This window comes from Aspergillus luchuensis, chromosome 6 (genome assembly GCF_016861625.1).
Source record: "Aspergillus luchuensis IFO 4308 DNA, chromosome 6, nearly complete sequence".
Classification (NCBI taxonomy): Eukaryota; Fungi; Ascomycota; class Eurotiomycetes; order Eurotiales; family Aspergillaceae; genus Aspergillus; species Aspergillus luchuensis.
In genome coordinates this window covers 1,592,545-1,618,580 of record NC_054854.1, presented here as the reverse complement: position 1 = coordinate 1,618,580, position 26,036 = coordinate 1,592,545, and the positions used below count along the sequence as shown (strand labels likewise).

General features: G+C 50.6%; 7 protein-coding genes across 7 annotated transcripts; 3 read left to right on the top strand and 4 right to left on the bottom strand.

Annotated features, from left to right (window-relative positions):
* Window positions 1–540: 540 nt before the first annotated feature.
* On the top strand, window positions 541–5,247 carry atrF (ABC drug exporter AtrF; the record flags this gene model as incomplete). Its single annotated transcript, XM_041692721.1, has 3 exons — window positions 541–4,227; window positions 4,278–4,661; window positions 4,717–5,247. 3 exons carry the CDS (start codon window positions 541–543, stop codon window positions 5,245–5,247), a joined length of 4,602 nt encoding a protein of 1,533 aa, XP_041546078.1.
* A 613-nt stretch (window positions 5,248–5,860) lies between these two features.
* AKAW2_60579S (uncharacterized protein) lies at window positions 5,861–8,395 on the bottom strand (the record flags this gene model as incomplete). The annotated part of the gene is made up of 8 exons (XM_041692720.1): window positions 5,861–6,182; window positions 6,282–6,382; window positions 6,462–6,745; window positions 6,819–6,879; window positions 6,931–7,042; window positions 7,093–7,265; window positions 7,318–7,509; window positions 7,580–8,395. The coding sequence occupies 8 exons, from the start codon at window positions 8,393–8,395 to the stop codon at window positions 5,861–5,863; spliced, it is 2,061 nt and encodes a 686-aa protein (XP_041546077.1).
* Window positions 8,396–9,215: 820 nt separating this feature from the next.
* AKAW2_60578A (uncharacterized protein) lies at window positions 9,216–10,119 on the top strand (the record flags this gene model as incomplete). The annotated part of the gene is made up of 2 exons (XM_041692719.1): window positions 9,216–9,234; window positions 9,305–10,119. The coding sequence occupies 2 exons, from the start codon at window positions 9,216–9,218 to the stop codon at window positions 10,117–10,119; spliced, it is 834 nt and encodes a 277-aa protein (XP_041546076.1).
* Window positions 10,120–10,173: 54 nt separating this feature from the next.
* On the bottom strand, window positions 10,174–10,695 carry AKAW2_60577S (uncharacterized protein; the record flags this gene model as incomplete). Its single annotated transcript, XM_041692718.1, has 2 exons — window positions 10,174–10,470; window positions 10,522–10,695. 2 exons carry the CDS (start codon window positions 10,693–10,695, stop codon window positions 10,174–10,176), a joined length of 471 nt encoding a protein of 156 aa, XP_041546075.1.
* Window positions 10,696–11,042: 347 nt separating this feature from the next.
* ECM16 (ATP-dependent RNA helicase ECM16) lies at window positions 11,043–14,707 on the top strand (the record flags this gene model as incomplete). The annotated part of the gene is made up of 2 exons (XM_041692717.1): window positions 11,043–11,246; window positions 11,303–14,707. 2 exons carry the CDS (start codon window positions 11,043–11,045, stop codon window positions 14,705–14,707), a joined length of 3,609 nt encoding a protein of 1,202 aa, XP_041546074.1.
* Window positions 14,708–14,907: 200 nt separating this feature from the next.
* On the bottom strand, window positions 14,908–15,558 carry cwc21 (U2-type spliceosomal complex subunit CWC21; the record flags this gene model as incomplete). Its single annotated transcript, XM_041692716.1, has 1 exon — window positions 14,908–15,558. One exon carries the CDS (start codon window positions 15,556–15,558, stop codon window positions 14,908–14,910), a length of 651 nt encoding a protein of 216 aa, XP_041546073.1.
* A 904-nt stretch (window positions 15,559–16,462) lies between these two features.
* Window positions 16,463–19,469, bottom strand: PUF3 (mRNA-binding protein PUF3; the record flags this gene model as incomplete). Its single annotated transcript, XM_041692715.1, has 6 exons — window positions 16,463–16,893; window positions 16,945–17,500; window positions 17,550–17,828; window positions 17,883–19,183; window positions 19,244–19,385; window positions 19,440–19,469. The coding sequence occupies 6 exons, from the start codon at window positions 19,467–19,469 to the stop codon at window positions 16,463–16,465; spliced, it is 2,739 nt and encodes a 912-aa protein (XP_041546072.1).
* Window positions 19,470–26,036: the final 6,567 nt, after the last annotated feature.

The window sequence follows — 26,036 nt, the reverse complement described above, 5'->3', positions numbered from 1 at the left end:
GTTTATACCCGTGATGCAACGTCCTCCCCTCCTCCACTGACTTATTTATTATCTTTCTCCCCCCCTCCTTAGTGTCAGTGGATGGCTCTTGTTTCTTTCTCTCTTTGAGTCGGTTACGGTCTTTCTTTCTTTTCTCCTCCACCCTCACTCCAATCTCCACTCCTCTCAAGGCGTGTGCTGGAGCTCCTGGAGCGCCCCAGTCCCGTGCCACATCAACCCTCTACATACCCCCCTAACTGCACTAATCATCGTCTTTATCTTTGGCTGTACATATCTTCCCATACATACTCCAGCTAAACGTTGATAACATCCCTTGCCTTCCGTATTCGTGGCATTACCTATTAATATCTATTTATTATCCCTATTATTTCCCCGTGCTCCTTTCTTCGATCGGAGTTTCACATCTTCAAAAATTTGCTTGGTTCGCCGACTTGTTTTGCGCCACTCGGTTGGTAGCCTACGATATCACCACCACCTTACGTCCGACTTGCAGATCCCCCCCTCGAAATTCGCCTGACGACAGGCGCCACAGTTTCCACCATGGCTGACGAACATCGTCAGCCGGACGCATTGCAAAATGTCCCGACTATCACCCAGGAGCATTCCTACGCCCAAGAAAGCTCCCACGTTATCGCTTCCGACCAAACCGTGACCTCCCAGTCGACTAGCGAGACCGACCTATCCGCTGATGGCCGTTGGGGAGAACAGGAAGAGGAGCCTGTCTCCCGTCGCGGCGCCATGGAGGATTTCGAGGAAATGCGCAAGGAATTGACCCGCCTCAGTTTGCACCAAACCCGTTCCGCTACTCGAGAAGCTCAGCGACTGCGCTCGCGCGCAAGCCAGGCGCGCGATGAGGAGAAGGCTATGGAAGAAGACGACGACGACTTGTCCGGCACCACGGACAGCGGTTATGGCGGTTTCGACCTCAGCGAGTTCTTGATGGGCGGCCACCTCGAACGCCGGACGACCGCAGGCGAACCCGCCAAGAAGGTGGGCGTGGTGTTCAAGGACGTCACCGTGAAGGGTGTCGAGACGGGTGCGTCTTTTGTTCGTACCCTTCCGGACGCCGTCATCGGTACCTTTGGACCCGATCTCTACAACATTATCTGCAGGTTCGCCCCCAAACTCCGCTTTGGTCGCAAGCCCCCCGTGAGAGACTTGCTTCACGAATTCACTGGTGCTGTGCGGGAAGGTGAGATGATGCTGGTGCTGGGAAGACCTGGTGCCGGTTGCTCCACCTTCCTCAAGACCATCGCCAATGACCGAGAAGCCTTCGCCGGCGTCGAGGGTGAGATCAGCTACGGCGGTATGTCCGCGGAGGAGCAGCACAAGCACTTCCGTGGTGAGGTCAACTACAACCAGGAAGATGACCAGCACTTCCCCAACCTCACGGTTTGGCAGACCCTCAAGTTTTCTCTCATTAACAAGACCAAGAAGCACGACAAGGAGAGTATCCCGATCATCATTGATGCTTTGTTGAAGATGTTCGGTATCTCGCACACCAAGAACACCGTGGTCGGCAACGAGTATGTCCGCGGTGTGTCCGGTGGAGAGCGAAAGCGTGTCAGTATCGCGGAGACGCTGGCCACTAAATCCTCTGTCGTCTGCTGGGATAACTCCACCAGAGGTCTCGACGCCAGCACCGCCCTGGATTACGCCAAGTCCCTGCGCATCATGACCGACATCAGCAAGCGGACCACGTTTGTCACCCTGTACCAGGCCGGTGAGAGCATTTACGAACTCATGGACAAGGTGCTGGTGATCGACCAGGGACGCATGCTCTACCAGGGTCCCGCCAACGAGGCGAGACAGTACTTTGTGAACCTTGGTTTCTACTGCCCCGAACAGTCGACTACGGCCGATTTCTTGACTTCCCTGTGCGACCCCAACGCCCGTCAATTCCAGCCCGGCCGGGAAGCTTCGACTCCGAAGACCGCGGAAGAGCTCGAGTCCGTGTTCAGACAAAGCAGTGCCTACCAGCGTATCCTGGATGATGTTTCTGGCTATGAGAAGCAGCTTCAGGACACCAACCAGGAGAGCACCCGTCGCTTCCAGAAGTCGGTCGCCGAGTCGAAGAGTAAGACCGTGTCCAAGAAGTCGCCGTACACCGTTTCTCTGGTCCGCCAGGTCGCCGCCTGTGTGCGTCGTGAGTTCTGGCTGCTCTGGGGTGACAAGACCTCGCTCTACACCAAGTACTTTATTATTCTTTCTAACGGTTTGATTGTCTCGTCCTTGTTCTATGGTGAATCGTTGGATACCAGCGGCGCCTTCTCTCGTGGTGGTGCTCTGTTCTTCTCGATTCTGTTCCTGGGTTGGTTGCAGTTGACGGAACTGATGCCGGCGGTCAGTGGTCGTGGCATTGTTGCCCGTCACAAGGATTACGCCTTCTACCGTCCGTCAGCCGTTTCCATTGCTCGTGTGGTTGTGGATTTCCCAGCCATCTTCTGCATGGTCGTTCCCTTCACCATTATCGTCTACTTCATGTCCGGACTCGACGTGACCGCTTCCAAGTTCTGGATCTACTTCCTCTTCGTGTACACGACGACATTTTGCATCACGTCCATGTATCGCATGTTCGCTGCGCTCTCGCCATCGATTGACGACGCTGTCCGATTCAGTGGTATCGCGCTTAACGTGTTGATCCTGTTCGTTGGTTATGTCATCCCCAAGCAGTCTCTCATCGATGGTTCGATCTGGTTCGGATGGCTCTTCTACGTCAACCCGTTGTCTTACAGCTATGAAGCCGTTTTGTCCAACGAGTTTGCTGGTCGGCTCATGGACTGCGCCTCATCGATGTTGGTCCCCCAGGGCTCTGACTTGGATCCCAGGTACCAGGGATGCTCTCTCACCGGCTCTCAACTCGGGCAGACGCAGGTCTCGGGTACTAACTACATTGAGACCGCCTACCAGTTCACCCGCCATCACATGTGGCGTAACTTCGGTGTCGTCATTGCCTTCACTGTGCTCTACATCCTGGTGACCGTTTTTGCTGCCGAGTTCCTCTCGTTCGTCGGTGGTGGCGGCGGGGCCTTGGTATTCAAGCGTTCCAAGCGTGCTAAGCAGCTCACGGCGCAGAGCGGCAAGGGAAGTGACGAAGAGAAGACCCAGGGCGCTGGTGTTCAGGCCCAGTCCAACAGCAACAGCGACTCATTCAACCGCATCTCCTCTAGCGACCGCGTCTTCACCTGGTCCAACGTTGAATATACGGTTCCCTACGGCAATGGCACAAGGAAACTTCTCAATGGTGTCAACGGCTATGCTAAACCCGGACTCATGATTGCCCTGATGGGTGCTTCCGGAGCTGGTAAGACTACGCTCCTGAACACTCTGGCTCAGCGTCAGAAAATGGGTGTGGTCACTGGCGACATGCTTGTTGATGGCCATCCTCTGGGCACCGACTTCCAGCGAGGCACCGGCTTCTGTGAGCAGATGGATCTCCACGACAATACCGCTACCATTCGCGAAGCTCTTGAATTTTCCGCGCTGCTCCGTCAGGACAGAAACACTCCGGATGAGGAAAAGCTTGCCTACGTCAACCAGATCATTGACCTTTTGGAACTCGAGGAAATTCAGGATGCCATCATTGGCTCCCTCAACGTCGAGCAGAAGAAGCGCGTCACCATCGGTGTCGAGCTGGCTGCCAAGCCCAGTCTTCTTCTTTTCCTCGACGAGCCCACTAGCGGTCTGGACAGTCAAGCGGCCTTTTCCATCGTGCGTTTCTTGAAGAAGCTTTCTCAAGCCGGACAGGCTATCGTGTGTACGATCCACCAGCCTTCGTCCATGCTGATTCAACAGTTCGACATGATCTTGGCTCTGAACCCTGGCGGTAACACTTTCTACTTCGGCCCGGTCGGTCATGAAGGACGCGACGTGATCAAGTACTTCGCCGACCGAGGAGTTGTCTGCCCTCCTTCGAAGAACGTCGCCGAGTTCATTCTTGAGACGGCAGCTAAGGCGACCAAGAAGGATGGCAAGAGCTTTGACTGGAACGAGGAATGGAGGAACTCGGAGCAAAACCGAAAGATTCTGGACGAGATCAAGACCATCAGAGAGGAGCGCAGCAAGATCCCGCTTGATGAGCAGGGCGTGCCGTATGAATTCGCTGCTCCTGTTACGACCCAAACCTACCTCCTCATGATGAGACTTTTCAGACAGTACTGGAGAGATCCCTCTTACTACTATGGAAAGCTTTTCGTCAGTGTCATCATTGGTATCTTCAACGGATTTGTAAGTACCCTTGGCTCAGCCTTCTCATGCATAGTTACTAATCCATATAGACCTTCTGGATGCTCGGCAACAGCATCTCTAGCATGCAGGACCGGATGTTCTCGATCTTCTTGATTATTCTCCTCCCGCCTATCGTCCTGAACAGTTTGGTCCCCAAGTTCTACATCAATCGGGCACTTTGGGAAGCTCGCGAGTACCCCAGTCGTATCTACGGATGGATCGCATTCTGCACGGCCAACATCATCTGCGAAATCCCGATGGCTATCATCTCCGGACTGATTTACTGGCTGCTGTGGTACTACCCGGCCGGCTTCCCTACGGACTCGAGTAATGCCGGATACGTCTTCCTCATGTCCGTGCTTTTCTTCCTGTTCCAGGCCAGCTGGGGTCAATGGATCTGTGCTTTTGCTCCGTCCTTCACCGTCATTTCCAATGTAAGTTACTCCGTTCCAGAGTTAACCAAAGCGAAACAACTAACACATCCACCAGACCCTTCCCTTCTTCTTCGTCATGACCGGCCTGTTCAACGGTGTCGTCCGTCCTTACTCTGCGTACCCCGTGTTCTGGAAATACTGGATGTACTACGTCAACCCGGTCACCTGGTGGCTCCGCGGTGTCATCTCGAGCGTCTTCCCCACAGTTGACATCGAATGCGCCTCCTCGGAAACCACCCATTTCAACCCTCCCCCCGGCCAAACCTGCTCTCAGTACGCCAGCGACTGGGTGTCGAGTGCCGGCGTCGGCTACCTCTCCAACCCCAACGCCACCTCGGATTGCCAGTACTGTCCCTACGCCAACGGCTCCCAGTACATGCACACCCTCAATGTGCACGATGGCGACAAGTGGCGCTGCTTCGGTATCTTCCTCGCCTATGTGATCATTAACTGGTTCTTGGTCTACTTTATGATCTACTGCGTGCGCGTCCGTGGCTGGTCTTTTGGACTTGGCTACGTCTTCGCTGCGCTGGGAATGCTCTTCGGTAGCATTAAGAAGCTGTTTGTGAGATCGCCCAAGGCGTAGAGCTGAGGCTTTGCCACTGTTTTTACCATAGTATTCGTCTGTTTGATGGATGCTGGTGGGTGGGACTCTCCTCCTGTGATCGATCATGGGAGGAAGAAAAACAAAACAAAATACAAATCATCATCAAAAAAGATATATACAGGCCTATGTGACCTGAGATACGAGATGAAGCAGCAGGAAGAGATAGAGAAAAGCATATTGGTTCGGATTTCATATTTTTTTTTTCTCCCCTTCTTGGTTTATATTATCATGCAAGATAGATAGAGATGCATTAGCGTGTGTGTTTGTCGGGTGGGCTTGGCTTTTTTGGCCAGCCTTTTCTTCATGTTGTTTCTTTTTTTTTTTTTTTTTTTTTTTTTTTTTTTGGATTATATTTTGATCCATAATAGGTACATAATGCATATCATTCTATAGAAAAATTTTATATTATCCTTGCTAGGACTTGCTAGGAGTAGTACTACTAATAATAGGGAATGTGTATCAGATTGGGTTAGATCATATTTTTTACACAACATATCCCAAACTCCTTATCCCTATCAAGAATAACATCCAGACCAGTAAAACGCAAACCACTCACACCTTCGTCCTACTTACTCACCACTCGGGTCCAACATCAACTCTGACTCTCCGCAAAAAACCACGGCTTCTTCCCCCCACTATACCTCGCCCCCGGCACCCGCATCGGAACCGGAACTGTATCCCCAAATATAGCGGGGAGGTTTCTCCCGTCGTCATCATTATTGGTTGACGATGAAGATGATGAAGTTGATTCAGAGGCTTTGCCTTTACCTTTATCTTTATCTTCGGATATCATCTTATTCTTGACCTCTGGGGTATCCGTCTTGTCTTCGATAACGGGGACTATTACGCCGCATTCCCAGTTTCGGCAGTTCAGCTTGGGGGATTTTTTTGAGCGGTCTTGGACGAGGCGGCCCCTGTTTGGAAGAGAGGTGGGGTGGGTTAGTGAGTGCTGGGTTGGGTGAAATTGAAGGGTTGGGTATGGATGGATGTGATATTTAAGAGGAAATACGTACCAGGCACTTTCGGATAGATTGGCACTTCCGATGTATGCCCATGCGCGGCATTGGGTTGATTCTGATAGAGGGATGGGTTCGTCGGGGCGGACGTAGAGGATCTATTGTTTAGTGGGGGGTGTGGTGTTAGGAGATATCGAATTTGTAGAGGAAGAGGAGGGGATAGTGCGGTATACGCACCTTGTTATGCATTAACAAGCCTTTTCTTTGACTTCCACAGTCTCGAAGTATATGGCGTGGGAAATTTTCTCCGTTATACCATCTTGATTGGAAGCAGATGGTGCCTGCGCAGCGAGGACCACCTTTTGAAGTTGCGATGGTGTTCTGGGAAGGAAAGTAGAGACGGAATCGGTCTTTCCATTCGGTGCCTGTGTCTTTCTTGAGGAGTTTGGAGGGATCGTCGCGTCGGGGGACAGGAAATGATTTGGCGTAGCGGATTGTGAATTCGGTAAGGCCGTCGTCGCCTTTGAGTTTGGGAGAATTAGGTGTTAGTGCCGGGTTTATGGGTAAGGGCAGGGGGTTTGGGAGTGTGTATACCTTGTGAAGCGAGGTACAAGGAGCGGAGGAATTGGTCTGTTATAGCGCCGACAGAGGAAGCCTTGACTTGTAAGTATGTAGTGGATGGTTGTGGTAAAGGGTAGATGCTTACGATGAAGTCGATGTTCAGTGGTACGGATGTACGAAGGTTCATTCTTTCCACTGCACGACCTAGGCCGCAGTAGCCTGTTCGTCTCCATGCAGTATCTGTGTGAGAGCCACCGCTGGGACTGTTAGCTATATTCAATGCGTCTAGTAGCAAAAGGGGACATACATGGTGTGAACAAAGGCATATTTCGATGTTTTGCTAAAGTCAAAGCTGTCAAGCTTAGCGATGACGTTCTCATGAAGAGTACTGGCTTTGAGGAAATGAACCAGATCTTCGTAGAAATGGGTTGTTGGCTTCTCGGCGCCATTCTTTTTCGGTAAGTCAATAAGAAAGACGCTCTGGAGGTGTGTCAGCAGGGGTCCAAGGGATAGGCGCTCTTGTGCTTATTACGTTCTCCATGACTCCGTTCATCTCACCCCAGTCAAATGGGGTTAGATTAGCTGTCGGTACCACGAGGCGAAGATATACAGGGTGGAAGAGCAGCATCAACTTTGAGTGCATGCAAACGACCTGCCCACCCATTGGTGGGAAGCATAACCGCAAGTTCCGCATGGTAGCCGTCTCTGATTCGTACTGACGTTTCTTCTCTGGTGATTAGCTTATTCAAGACAGGCTCAATTCCAGGGTGCGAAGGGCAATGGAGAATGCTCACTGTAGCCTCATCCTCCGCCTGCATGACCATAATGAAACGAGTACTCTCAACATTAAATTTACTGAACAGCCAATCCATCTCCCACATGAATGAGCTCAAGACAGCAAGCTCCAGATCAGACTTCTGCAAGACCTCTTCAATCTTGATATCGTCCCCTTGCCGGGGACATCCAAAGGCCCATGTCTTTTTGACAATACCCTCTGGGTATTGAACCGACGGTGAAGTAGATGGGATCGACCTAGAGCTTGTAGGCTGTGATGCAGACATAATCGTACCTTTAGTGGCCACAGTGGGTTGGACAGTGGGCTTTAGAGCTAAGTCGATCTTCGAGTGCTTAGTCTCACGAAGATCAATGGAGCTAGTATCCTCGGCCTTTCTCTTAGCAAGTCGTGCGAGACGCTCTTGCTCCATCTGCTTGCGATCGAGACCAAAGATACCCATGGGTTTAGCAGGTTCTGGGCCGTTTGTCTTCTCTTCGACCTCTTTTACTGAGGGAGAATCAGTGCCTTGGGGCTCCCCTTTCTCAGAGCCGCTAGTTTGTGGATAACTAGAGGCGTTTTGCGATCTTCCTTGAGCGTCTTGCAACGAGAGCGCGATAGCTCTCTTTAGGTCTTCATCATATTGATCATCATCACCCGCCTCATCATCCGTGTCAGATCCTATTACGGACCGCGACTTCGGAAAGATGGGTATAACGTCATCTGAGTCGGACTCCGCTGTGAGATCAACAACCTGTCTCTCGGAGCTGCGACGCTGATCGGGTTCAGAGTCTAGATCAAATGTCTCAAACTGGCGTTCCCCTTCATGTGGAGCCATATTGAATGATTTTTTAAATACCAGAAGATATGATGAGTGAGATGATAGATCCAAGAAAGAGGATAGAATGATAGTGAGGGTAAAGAGGGGATGAGTCGGTAACAACTAGCGGAATAAATAAAGGCCTGATGGTAGTTTGTACCGGAGGTTGTCTGTTTATCAGGCCGACGCTAGAGATGCTTCAGCGCAGCAAAACAAGCGCAGCACTGTGTTCATCAAACAAATGACTTAAGAACTAAGCAAGAAGTCTTACAGTTAGGAAATAAGAAGGTTGAATGGATTTGGAGGAGGTTGTTATGAGAGAGGAAGTGCAGGTTCACTTCACACCCTGGGATCCTGGCAGCTGGCACGTGACCGAGACGGGCTGAGCTGGAGAGCAGCAGTTGAACCCCCAATGCACTGCACCAACAGGGCAGAAGGATGCAGGATACTAAATATTTATATTGAGAGAAAATGGGGATATATTTAGAGCTGTAATTTACTGGGTCTACAACTCAGAGCATTAACTATGTGGCTACGCTGTAAGCATTCACTACCGGCGACTTATGTTTGATTGCGTTTGGCTAATAAGACACACAGGCAAACAGTTGGCCATGCACAGCTGCTCCAGACCACGGTGTTCCCGACTATCACAGGTGGCCCCTTCTGCCAATATTTGCACCTAGCTTTGACCTCAGGTTGCTGCTTGATCTAGAATCAAACAACATCTCCAAACATCCCGCGCATCGTCGTTCACCTGATGACATGGCGGGAGTGGTTCCGTCAGGAGCTCTTGAGAGCCAAGGTTTGTATCAGAGCCTGATGCAAGAGCACAACCGCCATGACCCCAGCAATCGTGGGTAAGTCGTGCTCGTCTTGTTTACGATCTCGGACTTGTTCGCAGCTAACATCGGACGCCGACAAGACCAGTAGTTCGTTTTGTCAAGCCCTTGTACGACAAAGAATCGGGGGCTGTTAGTGATTTCGAAGAACATGACAAGCAGCCAAAGTACCGTGAGGTAGCCGATGAACAGATCATTAAGATGCTTAAAGTAGCCCGGTTTGACACACAGCCAATGTCGAAGTGTCTCCTGTACCGTCTCCCCTTGGAAGTCAGACTAAGAATATGGGAATGCCTGTTCCCGCACAACTGGAGTGCCGTGGAGCTGGAGGAATTCGCACAGACGACAACGGGCCTCGCTATCCTCCTGACCTCTCATCAGATCTTCCATGAAGCCTTGCTGGTCTTCTTCTATTCGCTTGCATACAGCAGGCTTGTCCTCAAGGAGTATGGAGGCTCTACTGCGCATTACCTCAAAAGTGTCCCCTTGAAGTTGGATCGATGCATTTATAAGCGTAGAGGATTCATTTGTCTCGATATAGAATGCGACGAAGAAAGAGAGTTTGGATCGCTTGTGCTTTCACTTGGTGACAAGATCCATGAGACGGCAGTTCGACGTCGCTGGGGTTTCGCGCTCTTCATTACCACATTGAGAATGGAGGGGCCCTTGCGTGTCCATGATCTGACCGTCGCTGTCACTGAAAATTGGAAAATTCCCGGATTTGACGAGAACGATTTGGTCCAGGCTCTGTTCAGTGGGGCCTTCACGGTCCTTGGAAGACTGAAATTCGTGGGCTTCACTAGAATGGAGCGAAGACGTCTCACCAACCTAATACTCGCGAGGCAGGACCCGTGCGTACAGCTCATGCGACGTAGGGATGATGCTGAGGATATAGTTGGGTAAGTGGTAGTTCCTGGCATAGAGTTGGTCATGTCATTGGGCCATCTTATTGGCTCGTTAGATGCATTGCAGCACGAGGTCAATGACGGCAAAGAAAACATCTCGATCCGCGTCAGCAGTTTCAAGCCCAAGCCCCAAAACGAGCATGCGTCTCTCATTGGGCGTCTTGGTGACAATGGCACTGGCGATTTGACGAGCATAAAGCTGACCAACTACTTCATGTCCAGGAGCCCGGCCTCCGAGGAGTGACGTGGCAGTCAGATTGCCAATAGGAAGAAGACTGTCCTCCGCAGGCTCGGGGATGGTGTGAAAGCCCTCTGTTCCTGGGTTTTTGTTCTCAAGTGGCACGTGCAGCTGAAGTAGGTTAGTTGAGATGAGAAAAGCATGGCATGATTATTGACTAACCCAATGTCCTAGTCGGCCTTTCTGCGAAATGGTGATTAGAATCCTATCACTGAATTTGATCAAGGTGACATTTGTCTGGATACCCTTGACATCCCCAACAACCTGCTTCGTGACTGCGGGGTAGGGCAGGTTTAGATCCTGAAGTTGGTTGATGTCAAAAGGTTCACTATCCATGGTTGTTTTTAGTGTGATTTAAGTTAAGAGATACCCTGACAAGCAATGAGATGAACAAATTCTCTTCTTAGGATGATGAAAAAAAGATAAGAATAAAACAACAACACTGTGATAAACACAAGGAAACGCGACGAAGCAGTAGAAGAGGAGAGAGAAGAGTGAAGAGGGGTGACTGGCCGTGAAGTACATCCTAGGCGGTGAGGCTATACTCACCGCTTTGCGGGCAGAATGTGGCCGCCGCCTGATTTTTTTCACGGCACTCTCTTATCGCTCTTCACTTTTACTTTCAGTCTGGGACCTGGTTAACTTTGTCTTGCAATTAAGACAAAGGGTCAAGTCTAGTGATCATGCCCAAGTTTGTCCCCCGCCAGCGAAAGCAAAAGCACAAGCAGAGGGAGGCAACAACCGCTCCGATAGACACCAATGTTGCCGAACTTGCGCCCGTCTCCAAGGATGAGAAGGAAGCTAAACGGCAGAAGCTAAAGGAAGAATTGCGAGCACAGCACGCTCAGGTTTCTTCCAAGAAGCAGAAGCGCTTGGACAAGTATATCGTGCGTGCGCCTCTATATTGGCCATCCTCTATCGTTATTTCTAACACTTGGTACAGGAAAACAAGCTGAAGAAAGAAGAGAATCTCGAGCTGCTTAAAAAGCTCGCGCAATCCAAGGTTGATACCTCGGCCCTCCAGAGCTCCAAGGAATTAGGAAAGCGCAAGCGACAAGATGAAGTACCGGCCGTATCTAGAACCGCGGATCACGACTCGCGCCATGATCAGGACCTAGACTTTTCGGATGACGATTCGGACGATTCGTTGCCCCAATCGAAGACCACTGTTAACGAATCTAAATCCGAAGCCCCCGCGCAAAAGCCCGCAGAGAACCCAGCGACCGGTATCGGGTTGAAGCGCCCTCTGGAACTCGGTCCGGATGGGTTTCCGGTTCTCAAGAAGCGAAAGAAGGTTGCGAAGAAACCAGAGATAACCATCACGATGCCGGAAGTGCCGTGGGAAGGATTTGGCTCAGATGAGGATCAAGACGAAGACGAAGAGTCCGAAGAGGGCGAAGATGAAGATTCAGAGGGAACATCGTCCGATGGCTCAAGTGACGAAAGCGGCAGTGAGGGTGAGAGCGATGAGGACGAAGATGAGGATGATAGCGAGGAAGACGATGAAGAGAGTGAGGAAGATGACGACGAAGAAGGCGAAGAGGAAGAGAAGCATAAAGTGGGCCAACCTCGACAATCCGCCTTCAAATCTTGGGCCAGACAGCAGATCAATGATGCCATCGGTTTCAAGCCTACCACTGTTCCAGTCGTCGAGGAGCAGGCGTTCATTCCAGAACGCAAGAAGCCAGTCAGGAACACTGTTGCCGAGGAGGAACCCTTGCCCTTGGAACTTCAGGTCACCACGGGGGACCCCAACCGGAAAGCCTTTAGTGTCCAGGTCAACCGGTCAGAGGAAATACAAAATGCACGCTTGGGACTGCCGGTTGTTGGCGAGGAACAGAAGATCATGGAAGCAATCTACAATAACTCCTCGATCGTGATATGGGGTGCTACTGGTTCCGGAAAGACAACCCAGCTTCCCCAGTTCCTCTTCGAAGCGGGCTATGGCAACCCCAACAGCCCCAATCCAGGCATGATCGGAGTAACTCAACCACGCCGAGTCGCAGCAGTCAGTATGGCGAAGCGTGTAGGCGAAGAGCTGGGCGAATTCTCCGACCAAGTCTCCTACCAGATTCGCTTTGAAAGTACGGCATCCAGCAAGACCGCAATCAAGTTCATGACCGACGGTATCCTCATCCGCGAAATTGCCGAAGACTTTTCCCTTAGCAAGTATTCGGTCATTGTGATTGATGAAGCCCACGAACGGAGCGTCAACACCGATATTCTCATTGGAATGGTCAGCCGCATTGTCGACTTGCGGAAGGCTATGCAGGAAGAAGACCCGTCCGTCAAGCCTCTGAAGCTCGTTGTCATGTCTGCCACCCTGCGCATCTCCGATTTTACACAAAACCCGAACCTCTTCCGTCAAGGACCGCCACCTTTGGTTCAAGCACAAGGTCGCCAGTATCCTGTCACCATTCACTTCTCCCGACGTACCAACCGCGATTATATCGAAGAGGCATTCCGCAAGGTGTCGAGAGGTCACCGCAAGCTGCCTCCGGGCGGGATGCTAGTGTTCATGACCGGACAGAACGAAATCCGTCAGCTGTCCAAGCGTTTAAAGCAGGCCTTCAAACCCACCCAGCGCGGCGAAGCCACTCAAGCCAGGGTCCAGATCTCTGCCAACGATGCACCACTGGAGGCGGAAGATTTCGAGATCGGCGGTACCGATCTGTCACTTGCTGGCAACCAGGAAGATGACGAGAGTGATTACGAAATCACTGGACTGGATGAACCCGAGGAAGATGAGGACGAGTTTGATCTGGGTGAAGAGGCCATGAGCTCGACGACGCGGGTCCACGTGCTCCCATTGTACTCTCAGCTTCCTACCAAGGAGCAACTTAGGGTTTTTGAACCCCCGCCGGAAGGCTCCCGACTTATTGTCTTAGCCACCAACGTGGCTGAGACAAGTCTTACAATCCCCGGTATAAAGTACGTGTTTGACTGTGGTAGAGCAAAGGAGAAGCAGTACGATCTCGCAACAGGTGTCCAGAAGTTCCAGATTGAATGGATCAGCAAAGCCAGTGCCAACCAGCGAGCTGGACGTGCTGGTAGAACTGGACCTGGTCATTGCTACCGTCTGTACTCTTCGGCAATCTACGAGAACGAGTTCGCCGAATACACTGACCCCGAGATTCTGCGGACGCCGATCGAGGGTGTCGTACTTCAGATGAAGAGCATGGGACTCCACAATGTCATCAACTTCCCATTCCCTACACCCCCCAGCCGCGAGGGTCTAGCCAAGGCCGAAAAACTCCTCAAGAACCTGGGCGCACTCACATCTGAAGGCCAGATCACGCAAATAGGTAACCGCCTATCTACATACCCTCTGTCTCCCCGATTCGGCAAGATGCTGTACGTTGGCCACCAACACGGCTGTATGCCGTACGTCATCGCACTTGTTTCCGCCCTCGCAGTCGGCGATCTGTTTGTTCCGGAGAACCAGATCGATCCTACACCAGCGAAGGACGATAACGAGCGCAACGGTGTATACACGAACGCAGACCGTCTCGAAGACACTGCCCGGGAACAGCGCCACAAGGACTACGCTCGGGTCCACCGTCTCTTCAGCAAGCACGACGACACATCTGACGCACTGAAGTACCTGTCGGCGATTTGCGCCTACGGATACGCCTCCGACGGCGACGCGTTCTGTGAGAAGATGTTCCTGCGCGCAAAGGCCTTCAAAGAAGCCACGCAGCTCCGCCGGCAGCTGACGGACATCGTGCGCAGCAACAACCCGGGTCTGGTTCAAGCCTATCAGGCACGCTTGCCCGAACCGACCGAGAAGCAGGTCAAGGCCATCAAGCAGATCATCACGGCCGGGTTCATCGACAATGTTGCTCTCCGTGCTGACCTTGCTCCCGTCCCGCCTGAGATGCACCGTACTCCCAAGCGAGCCATCGACGTTCCCTACTTCACGCTGATGAGATCTCGTGACGGACCCGGCTTGGAGCTGGACGAAAAGGTTGTCTATGTGCACCCGTCGTCTGTCATTGCGCAGCTCTCCGCTAAGGAGATGCCTCAGTACATTGTCTACTCGCATCTCCAGCAATCGTCGCCCTCCATTGTATCTGCAGATCAGACTCCTAAGATCCGGATGTATCCCCTCGCTACACCCAGCGGGCTACAGCTGTCCGCGCTGGCACATGGAACGCCACTGATCGAGTACGGCAAGCCCATTGGCAAGACGGAGTTGATCGAGGGTATTCCTCAACGGCGATCATGCTGGGTGATCCCGTCGCTGGTAGGTGAGGCCGGCGGAGCGCGGTGGCCGCTACCAGCCAAGAAGGTCATCCAGAGGAAGGATGCGAAGGAAGGATGGGTGATAGAAAAATTCGTCGCATAATGTATATATATATATATACCAGTCGTTTGCAATCTTACAAAAGTGATGATGATGATGATGCAATAATATGAATCTGCCGTAGCCATAACAATAATAAAACGTAACCAGCACCCATACCAACCACTAACACCATGAGAAAACAACAGAGTACAACTGGAAATCATAATACCCACCCACACTGAAAGTAAAAAGAAAAACCACTATTTCTCCTCCTTAATCCCCAACGCCCTCCTCAACCTCTCACTCTCCTCAATCTTCGCCTCCGCCAGCTCATGCACCTGATAACTCTTAAACTGGCGTCTCTCCTTCGGCGACAAATCCCACGCCCTACGACCGCGTCTCCCTGCACCACCACCACCACCACCACCATTCCCACCACGTTCCCTCTCCTTTTCCTCCTCCTCCATCTCCCTAACCAACCTCTTCCTCAACGCCTCACACCTCTCATCAATCTCCTCCTCCGTCAACACCTTCTCTTCACCACCCTCATCATCCTCATCCTCCTCACCCTCCTCCTTCTTCACCTCCTCATCCTTCTTATTCTTAGATCCCTTCTTCTGCTTGGATCTCTCCTCCTCAATCCTCTCATTCTCCTCCTCCAACCTCTCCCTCTCCTCCATAACCTTCACTTCGATTGCGCGCCGCCGATCATGTTCCAGGATCTGCTTGTCGGGTTGTCGCTGCTTGAAGGGCTTGTCTAACGGGTGATCGGAGGAGGAGTTCGCGTCACTGATGGGTGGGTAGGGCGCGCCGTACCCAGCGTTGCGCGGCTTCATGAATGCGAAGTTGCGTTGCACGTAGCCGGAGGTGCCGCTGCCTCGGGGGGTGGAGAGGCCGACGTTGGAGGACATTTTGTTCTTTGAATGCTTTTGTTTTCTCTTGTGGTTGTGAGGTGTTGTGTAGTTTGTTGTGAGGGTTGGTTTATGGGTGTGGAAGGTGGGTGGAGGATAGATATTATTGCTGCTGGAGAGGCGAAGGTCTGGATCGGCGAGTCATGCGGCGATGGAGGGAGCTTAGTGTCACGTGATGATAAGGGACTGATAAGGTGGGAGTGGACGGAGATCAGAGTTGTTTGGTTGGTGACTTACGTTAAATTACTGCAGTTCCTCTACAATAACTACTTGAATGCGATAGTTGAATCAGCAACGGCAATGCTTTTCATTTTGATCGTCTGTATACCGAGACAGCAAGGCCTCTACATACTCTAGGCATCCCTTATATTCTCCCTATTTCCAGGTCTCCCATATGTCCATGTCCAAGGTCCCGTTTTGTAACCCATCGAGGAAAATCAAGCGCGATGTCCCATGAACCCGTTATTCACCAATAAAGACGCCGGCCCCTCGTGTGTGTGTGGACAAAGAGAAACAGAAAACATTGATAAGCTATGGAGGCATGTCCTCATTTTCATCACGTCGAACTTCAGAGTAACAGAAGAAGGGGAATACATCGACAAGCAATTAAATGGGTAGAGGGGTAGAAAAAAAAGTATCAAGAAGTGAAAGGAGGGCTGGAGGCGAAGATTGAACGCAATGTAAAAATAGCAAAAGGACATCAATTTCCGCCGTCACCCTCGTTGTAGCGCCATAAAGCCATGAAGCTGGGCATGAAGGTAATGAAGCTCCGCGCTTCTAAGCCTCTTTCACGCCCATAATATGTATATCCCCAAATATTAGAAGCAAGTTGGGGGAATGTGCGTGACCAGTTATAAAGATATAATTCATAAGAAGTAAGAATAACGTTCGGAAGGTAACAGGCCTAGGTGCTGCCAGTGACTTCGACAGAGTCGCTGGTGACCGGGTTGGCCGACTCGCATTCCGCCAAGGGCGTCACCGTGCTTTTCGCCGTATGCTTAGATTCCGAGGAGCCATCAGCATTGCTCTGCGTATCGGTGGGAGGCGGGGTCGGGGGAGCGGCGCCAACCACAGGAGCACGGCAGTTCTCGACACCATTCACAGCCCTTTTGGAAGGCTGGGGGGAGGACTTGTGCGAGTTGGGGGGCGTCGTCGATGTGGCTGCGTGGGCCAGGGGGGCGCCGGCGGGTGGCATGACCCCCCCAATCAACTTTTCAATCGCCACGATCTGCTTGCCATAACTGAACTTCTTCAATTGATCAAGCATCGGCTGGATGCGTACGGCCAGACTGTACTTCTCTTCGGACGTGTCGTCCAGCTGTCCAAGGATCTTTTCTACAACGGAAGTTAGTAGTCATAATATGGGCGGCTTGGGATGCAACTTACGGATCACATAGTTGCCGTACTGATCACGCATGAGGCTGATCAAGGGGCTGTCACCGCGCTCGTTGACACTTGTCAGCGTGCTAATCATCTGCCGACGTTGAGACTCCTCGCCGTATTCAATGCTCTTCTCGACCACATTGCTGGCGAATTTGTGCTTGGAATAAGTCAAGAGTTGCGACATAACCACTACAATCATGCGAGACCGGTCTTTATCTTCACCATTCTCAATGACATGCTGGATGACATAGTTGCCAAACTGGTCCGTGATCAACTTTGACGTGCAGGCATGGAGTTCACCCAAGATAGACTCCCGGTCCACTTCCTCGCAGTGCTCCAGCATGCGCTGAATGACACGGCACCCGTATGGGTGTGTAGCCAGTCGGTCAACTTGGCCCTTGAAGGCATTTATAATAAACTGGACATATTGAGACGGGACTCTCTCGATGGCCTTCTGGATGACATGATTGCCGTTCTGGTCCCGAACACAGCGAAGGACGTGGCTCTCCAGTTCTTTGACCATTGATGCTTGCTGATCGGTGAGGATGTGCTCCAATGCCTGTCGCAGATTAGTATTTCGTATTGGCAGCCGAGCAGAAGACATTTACCTTTTGCACCACGCGGCACCCGTACATTTGGGTAGACAGGGACAGGATGTGTCCCTTCATCTGGTTTGCCAAAATCTTCTTCTGGGTCTGGTTTCCGTGTTCAAACAGCTTCTGAACAACGTAGTTGCCGAACACATCCGTCATCAACTGCAAGCTGTTGGGCTGGATCTCGCGGAACACCTGTTCCTTCTCATCGCTGTTGGCCGTCTCCAGCTTCTGTTGAATGAAGCGCGACCCGTGCTGGTCGCCACTGAATTCCACAATGTGCCCATAGATATCCTGACTTGACATTAGCAACATACTTCCGCGAGAGCCGACCTGACCATTACTCACCTTCAGCTCGTAGCGCTTGTTCCCCTTGTTTTGGGCCCTGAACTCCTCTAGCACTGGACTCCTGACCACTTGTGAAGGATCATGGTCACGATGACCCCGAGAGACAAGGGCTGCTGCGCCAATCTGGGCGACAGGATGGTAAAACGAGAGGGCGTTGAGTCTCTGTGCTTGGTAACCCGCAAGATCATAAGCAGGAGGAATCTGGACCCTGTGCAGTGGATTGACTGCTTGCTGCGAAAGCTCCTGCTCGGCTCGTAGCTTCTGCTCCAGCAGGGCAGCTGCATTTCCCGTCACTTGACCTGCGGAACCGGTCCGGAAGTGTGCGCCATTATCCTGGGCATAGAAGGGGCTGTCAATGCGATACTCAGTAGGAGATATCGGGTTTGTGTCCTGGACACGAGATCTACTCGGCTGGTATCCCAATGGTAGCTCTGTCGGCACACCTTCGTTACCATAACCGGGCGGAAGTTGGTACTCGCTCTCGTCACCACCGTTCTGATATTTCAAGCGCGTCAGACTGGCATCATACGATTTGTGTGGTAAGTAGGCTGGACGATTAAGGCCCGGATGTCCCGAGAAATTGCCCTCGTTCAGCTGCAGCTTGTTAAAACCAGAGCCAAGATCGACGGAGCCACTGCCAGACCGTCCCTCGTAGCCCTGGCTCTCGGAGTGAAATGACGGGTAGGTGGAGTGAGCTGGTCGTTGTGGTGCGAAGGAAGCCGAGTTATGCGCAGTATGGGAATATGAGTTGCGGCCCATGTGCTGCGTCATGTAATCGGGTAGAGCAGACTGCAAGGTCGACATGCCCATCGACGTGGTCACATCATCGGATCTTTGATTGTCCAGTGGGCTTGTGAACCCTGCCTTCATCGGAAACCCAGATCCCACAGGGCTACCGCCAAAGGCAGAAGTGTTCACCTGCCGCCTGCCATCACCGTTTCTCATTCCGAAATTGCCAAGGCTCATGCCCTCGCCTGACGGTGAGATGCCGTCCGACCCGGTGCTCAGGTAAGCTTTATGCCCAGCACCGCCACTTGATCCAATCCCCGACTTGGGCAGGGCAAAATATGAAGAAGAGTCGGTACTATCAGGAATACCACCCGCGCTGCGCTCATTGGCGCGTGTTTGTACGGGAGATGTAGTCATGCCGCTATTCGGAGCTCGCGACAAGGTGGCCGCCGATGTGTTGATCGTAGTCCATGGCAGGTTAGGACGGCTATTCCATCCATCGGATTCGGAAGAAGAGAGCAAAGAGCTTGACCCAGCCTTACCCTCGAAAGCATTCTCCACAGTGTGCTGGTCTGTAAGGTCCAAGTCAGCGGCAATATCCCAAGTAGACAACTGTCCAAGGAGCTGCGTACCATCCAAACCGCTTGCCCATATACTGCCATTCCAGTTTCCGTTTCCACCACCGAAGCCTGTCCCCATACTTGAGGGAGCTCCTCGCGTCCTCTCACCATTAAACCCTGATGAAGTCATATTCCCCGACCGGCTCGAACGGACCTGTGTAGCAGTCAACGAGCTAGTCCACTTGCCACTTGTCCGGACACCACGTACATTATGAACTGAATTCTGGTTGGAAGCCATTATGAATCCTCCCCGTAGATATGAACCACACCGTAGATGTTCACCGTATGAATAGTCGTTCGTAGCCGACTGTAAGGGTGTTGTATGACGTCGTTATCCCTGCACTATCGTTCCTGATACACTAGATGACAATGAGGCTGAAGTGATACGGATAATTATACGACCCGTAATGGGTGGATCGAGGCACGAGGTGACTGGTGAATACCGAACTGCACGAGTCAGCCATCCGATCAGACTGGAGATCAAAGCACTTGTACCCAGTTGCGAACTGTTAGATGAGGTGTAAACTTACAAAGGAGCGAAGAATCAGGACACCAAAGGAAAGGGATGGAGGAGAGATAGGGTGGCAGCGAAGACGTTGCCGAAGAATAGGATTTGGATCGGGTCCAGAATAGACGCGGTCAGGCGCTGTACAAATTATACAGGGATCGAAGGGGGGGACACGAAAGGGAGAAGTAGCGTGGCAGGCGAGAAATGCTAGGCGGAGGAAGGAGGGAGGGAGGCCGTCAACAACGCAAGGTGACAAGAGCTTGATAAAAGCGGTTTGCTTTGTCCACCCACGGCCCAGCGAGTAGCCGTAGATCGAAATCGCCAAAAAGTATTGCGACGTTACTATGCTCCGTGCATGCTCCAGGAAGTTCGAATCTTGCAGATCGCCCTCATGTGCCCTTTGAAGGCAAAGGGAGGGATGGCCGACACGGGGGGGATTTCGTTTAATCAGACAGAGACGTTAGGAGCTCGGACGAATCGCAGCGGCAAGGGGGGAGGGACAAAGGGTTAGAAAGAGGGTGCAGTTGGTATGGGCGGAGAATGTGCTTGTTGCGCAGAAAAAAGACGTGATTAGTGGAGGGTCGAAGGATGGGAATGTGGACGAGAGACAAGGCCCAGCATTAATATAATTCAGCTGTGACACAGACAAGCGCAAGCATGACACCCGAAGTGGTTCCGAGCAGATCAGTCAGGCCTTTTTATCCTTTTGTCGCAGGTTCGGTTCGGCCTCCACCACTGGGCGCTGGATGGCGAAAGTTTGGAAGGGTGGAGGGGAGGGAGGGAATAACGACAATAAATGACCGAAGAGTAGAGATAATATGATGACAGAGCGAGAGGGAAGAAAACGATCAAATGATGAAATGAGGAGGTTTAAAAAAGGAAAATATAAAAAGAAAAATATAAAAGAGGAAAAAGTTTAAAAAGGTTTGTTGAGAGTGACGGTCGAAATAAAGCAGGGAAATGGGAGAAAAAAGGTTATTTAATCGAATTAGGGAAACGGGAAAGGAAAAAAAAAAAAAAGGGTCTGGTCTGGTCAATGTGAGAGAAAAGACCAAGATTGGTAGCACAAAAAAGAAGCACCCCAAAAGGTCCCCCAGATTTGCGAAGAATGACAAGGGAAGGGAGAGATGAGGAGAGGGGTGGTTAAGAAAAAGAGGAGATGATGAGGGAAAGAAGAAAAGAAAAAAAGAAAAAGGCGAGAGAAAATCCAGATGAAGGAACAGGGGGAAAACCTGCAGGCTTCAAGGACAGTGAGAAGAAGGGAAAAAAGGAATCACCAACGGACCTCTTTTCTGGCAGGGCGCAGGATTGATTCGAGGATGAGGATTGGAGATGATAGATAAGCTGGGCAGGTCAAGCTGGAAAAAAGATGCTGCGTGTCTTGCGGCAAACGACCGATTCTTTTGGCGCCCATCGGTAATCTTACCGGCGATGACAATACCAGACGATCTGTCGATCCCATCAGGTACTTGGCAGGCGTACGGCCATCGCCGCTGCTGGGCAGGTACCAGGCGTATCGCTCTGCCCACCAGGCCCCGTCTGATACACGACTGGATCTGGGGCCACCCAAATTCGTTCCCGCCGCTTCTTTTTTAGGCTTCAATCTAGGCGGCCCCTCCCTCTTCCTCTTAGGGCTGTTTTCTCCCTCTTTAATCGGTCGCTGCCATCACTGTGAGCTTAGTATTTAGGTAGTACTAGATACTTGCTTACGCTACGAATATACTTCCATCCACTGATATGCGACCGTCCCCTAACTCTCTGGAATCCCTTTCCGACCCGGGCTTCTCCTCTCCTCTCTCAGTAGTTCTTCTTTGGGAAAATCATGGTTTCACGAACCACATCGGAGACATCCACCCAACAGCAGGCATCTCTGGTTGACCGCTACAAAAATTCACCCTCTAACCTTTTCGACATACTCATCTGCTAATTTACCCCTCGCTGTTGCGTAATAGATTATTCTTCATTATATCGGTTTTTTTTTAAAACGTTGGCTGATCACGTACTCCATCGGCGAGATGACGGACCATGGTCTGGAATATCTTTGGAAGGTCCGAGAAGCTGTCATTGTCGATTACTTGCTGCTACTACTAACCCGGCCTCATCGGACATGACTTCCTAGCCAACTCTGTTAAAATGGCTTTGACTCATCTACTGGCCAACTGACCACCTCTGGCTTCCAGACTCTTCCGATGCTGACGATGATCGAAGCGGGGTAGCATCTGGGGATAAATCCAGAGGTTCCGAATTCTCATTTGACCGTCCCTTGGATAATCACGGGCCACGGCTCCCATTGAAGATTTGCGGTAAAGGTTAAGTTGCGCTCCAGCCCGACCGATCGGATCCACTAAACTAGCTTGTTTTCTGGTGATGAATCAGAGTTTATCCTCGCCAACAGTTAAACAATGGCCTGGTGAGGTCCGTGATAAATTACCTACGCTATCATTCACTAATTTATCCCTATGTAGGGGCGGGATGATAAACTGTATGATAAATTCGATCATCACCGGGCGTAGTTGAAATAGGAGTCTTACTACTACTATGAGCCACTGCCCACTGCAACTGTAGTAACTACTAGTGCTTATCATCAACCTGGATTCCATAATAGTCCCATAATATGATCATTACTACTTACTATACATGCAAGCCCCCAGACTTCCAATCAACTCGTTGCATGACCATGACAACATGAGCCCTGCAGCGGCCATACGCCCTAATACCAACAGATAACTACCTCTACCATTATCAGTATGGCGCAATTGTTACCAACTTGCATCTTATTGGACATTGCATCTAATGTGCTATCCCTTCCAGGATGCATGCCTTAGTGGCCTTGGGTTCAAATTTGCCAACTACTTCAACCCCAGTAGGCACAGCAACACTCCGAATATCCCAATATCGACTATGTTTCCCGAATAGATATTTGAAAGTCCATTGCTTAGCACACTCTTCGGTTTTTCCCTCTGTGCCAACCTCAGATAGTAGAGGCACGCATGGCTAACCATTTATCTCGGCGGGCCTTCCGGGAGTATCCCTTGCATCCCAGTAGGACACAATCACAGCGAATTAGGTTTCATCCGCCCTGCCTGTACAATGGCCGCGGAAGACAGGGGCTGTTATTCTGAACGTAGCTCACATTGCCGGCCATTTTTGCTTTATCACGGATTGCCCATTGGGGGATCTCATGGCATGCATGTATGTATGTGGTGTAGCTCGAGTCGACACCGAGAAAATGACCTTATCACCGATGAGCGATGCGATTGATTGCGAAACATGCCCATATAATGAACGATAAAGAGGCAAAGCGGGCCGTTGCAAGAGGCCATCCGCATATACAACTCTTTTGCCTTGCATGCACATCAACTAGTGGCACCCCGCTAGTTCTTTGTTTCCAGGACATTAACCGTTCTTTTTGTAAAGTGGATCAAGCAGGAAAAGCAATGCACACCACCAAACGAAGAAAAGAAAGACTGGAATCGTGGGGAGTCGAGCGGGAATTATTTCCAACCATTCCTGGCGTCCTCCTTTCTGAACCCAGCAATCCACAACCCCGTACAAGGATTGCAGATCCCTGCCACGACTGGGAATTGCTGTGGGACCGGACTCCGACGCGCATGTCATGGCAAGCACGACGTATTCGTGATATATGCTTCATGATAATAGCATTATCAGTACTCCGTACATCTGGCGTACTCGTGTCTCTCCTCCTTCTGGATACTCGAGAGGCTAGTGCATCTAAGCCCCCCAAAGTGTCCACGGATACGGTCTTCAAGACACTACTAGCACCAGGACTGGTCTGCTCTTATGGCAGCGCCAGATACAGTAATCATCATCATGCCACACGCATCAAATAATCACACGTGCCGCTGTTTGGCCATCCAAGTGGGCGACCAAACTTGTTAAACAAGAAAGTTCCGTGGACGGAGAACACCTGTCGAGCGGAATAATAAATCCTATCGATGCTGTCATACTGATTGCTATGAGTCACATCCACTATTCTCCGCTCGACACGTTTCTATCCCGCTGGGGTAAAGGAAGGTTTGTAGCGCGGCTGGTCAACCATGAAAACCTTCCCCATCAACCAGCACAAGCATCTCCCACGACCTCAACGTGTTTGCTAGTACCACGTCACTATGCCTTGCTGTCAGATACTAACATCCGCGTTGGTTCTCACATACCCCACGTCAGGCTGAGACATGTCTCGGTTGTTCCTGTCTGTACATCAGACTATCGTCTGCCCTTGCATGTCCTCGAGGGAGTCCACCCGCCTTGTTGATGCCGTGTCTCTAAGGCTGAAAGAGGATAACCCCAAATATTTTAGCAATTTTGCACCAGTTGAAGTCGGGTTGTTGGTTTCTCGAGATAATCCCTGCCACATATGCTACCAGTTCTACATTAATGCAGTTGTATTGCTGGTTTGCCCAAGATAACTCCAAAAAATCATCGTTTCCATGTAGACTGCGCTAATGAACCATTATGGATTCAACGAGTCAGTCTACACCCACCTCTGCATGAATCAACTGCTAGGAGTGAGCTCTGAGAGGGGCTACTATGAAGTGGCGGGCGTTGTTAACGCTAGCCACCACTGACTTGCCGCCGGTACTGGAACAAAGCCACACGCGGCAGCCTTTTGTCAAGGCTTGCGAACCCGCAAAGATGACATGCGCTTTCATGTCAAGGGGTGCCAACTATGAGAAACTCAGAACGCAATATTATCTTGGCAGAGCAAAGTATTGGTCCTAACGGCCATCACGTTACCTTCCATTGATTGTATGTTGTCTTTCATCCAGCGTCGAGTTGACATCCATTTTTTACTGACGATAATGCTGATTTCTATTTGGCAACAGAGCGTCTTCATTCTACCTAAAACGGCACACTTCCTCATCGGTAGAGTGCCATATCTATCTGTATATCAAGTACAGCTCGTCAGCTTTATAGACATACCCCGATCGTAGTCCTCTGAGAGCCTAGGGAGAAACATCATCGACGCTGCAATCGCAGCCGGGTTGCGACCAGGTCCGCCATACACACATGTCAGTATTGACAATATACACCTAGCGACAATATATTGATGATTATTGTTCCGAGATACGTTGCTCGTGTTTATATTACAGGCTAGTTAAGCTATGTTATGAAGGCATACTTGAGACTAGAAGTTTCGAGCAAGAAACTGTCAAGCATTTAGAAATCTAACCTTGGCACAGTCATTATCTCGGTCGAATATCGAGCGGCTTCTGAATGCGCTAACGTTTCCTCAAACAGCCTTGGGGCAGCCGCCTTACATTTATGGAAGTCAAAGAAGACCAGACAATCTCTACCTCAAACCATGCAAATGCCATATCGTTTTAGTAAGTACGATCACAGTGCCTGGTTCAATGAATATAACAAGGATGAGCTTTTTTCTGTACAATTGCAAAGATACTCGTTCTTAGCCAATCGGTATCCGTGTATTCGACAGACCTTCGAAGAATACACCCACCAAACTTCCTATGTATTCATCAATGATATATACCATCTGGGAATGGAAAGGTCATGTCTGTTCTCTGCCACCACTTCCATATAGAAGGCGCAGGATTACGCCAGACATCCAATATAAGATTCAAGTCTCCCCAAACCCTCCAACTTAAAAGCGACTACTATATGTGTGGACCAATGTGCACTAGATATGATCAAGCACCCCATTAACTTAGCTGACAATATGTAATTACGACAGTGCTTAGTTGAGATTAGGCACTTTCAACTCTAAGATGTTCTTCTCAGTTGCGAGATACCCAAGTCCTGCTCTGAGAGAAGGGGTCTGGGCTCGTAAATATATACAAGGTTCTACCCATCAAGCAGTATACCCATAACGCCAAACATCATCACATTATAGGAATTTAGTAGGCCCTACCAAAAAAAAAAAAGAATTAGAGATGATAATCATCAGCTAAGGTTACATACTCTTCTCAAATTCTTTGACATTGTTACTGGACACAACTGCGATGAGGTCGAAGGTGCTTGAAAGGCTAGTAGGGAATAGACACGGGGTAGATTTATATACTAGTCGATATCAACTTTCTCGTAGTTACTACACTGCAGCTCTATATTTAAACGCTAATTGCATGATAAGTCATAGATAGATACACAACTCTGATGTCTCTGACAAGAGTCCGTCAACTCAAAGATTATGTCTTCCTGAGACTTTGGACTCTTTGACAAGAAAGATCTAGTTGTGCCAGAATTATTCTCGAGCTCTTTACCAAGCTAGTTCCTATATATCAGTCGCCGGTGGTCTGCTACTGCTTCCCAGTACCGATGTCG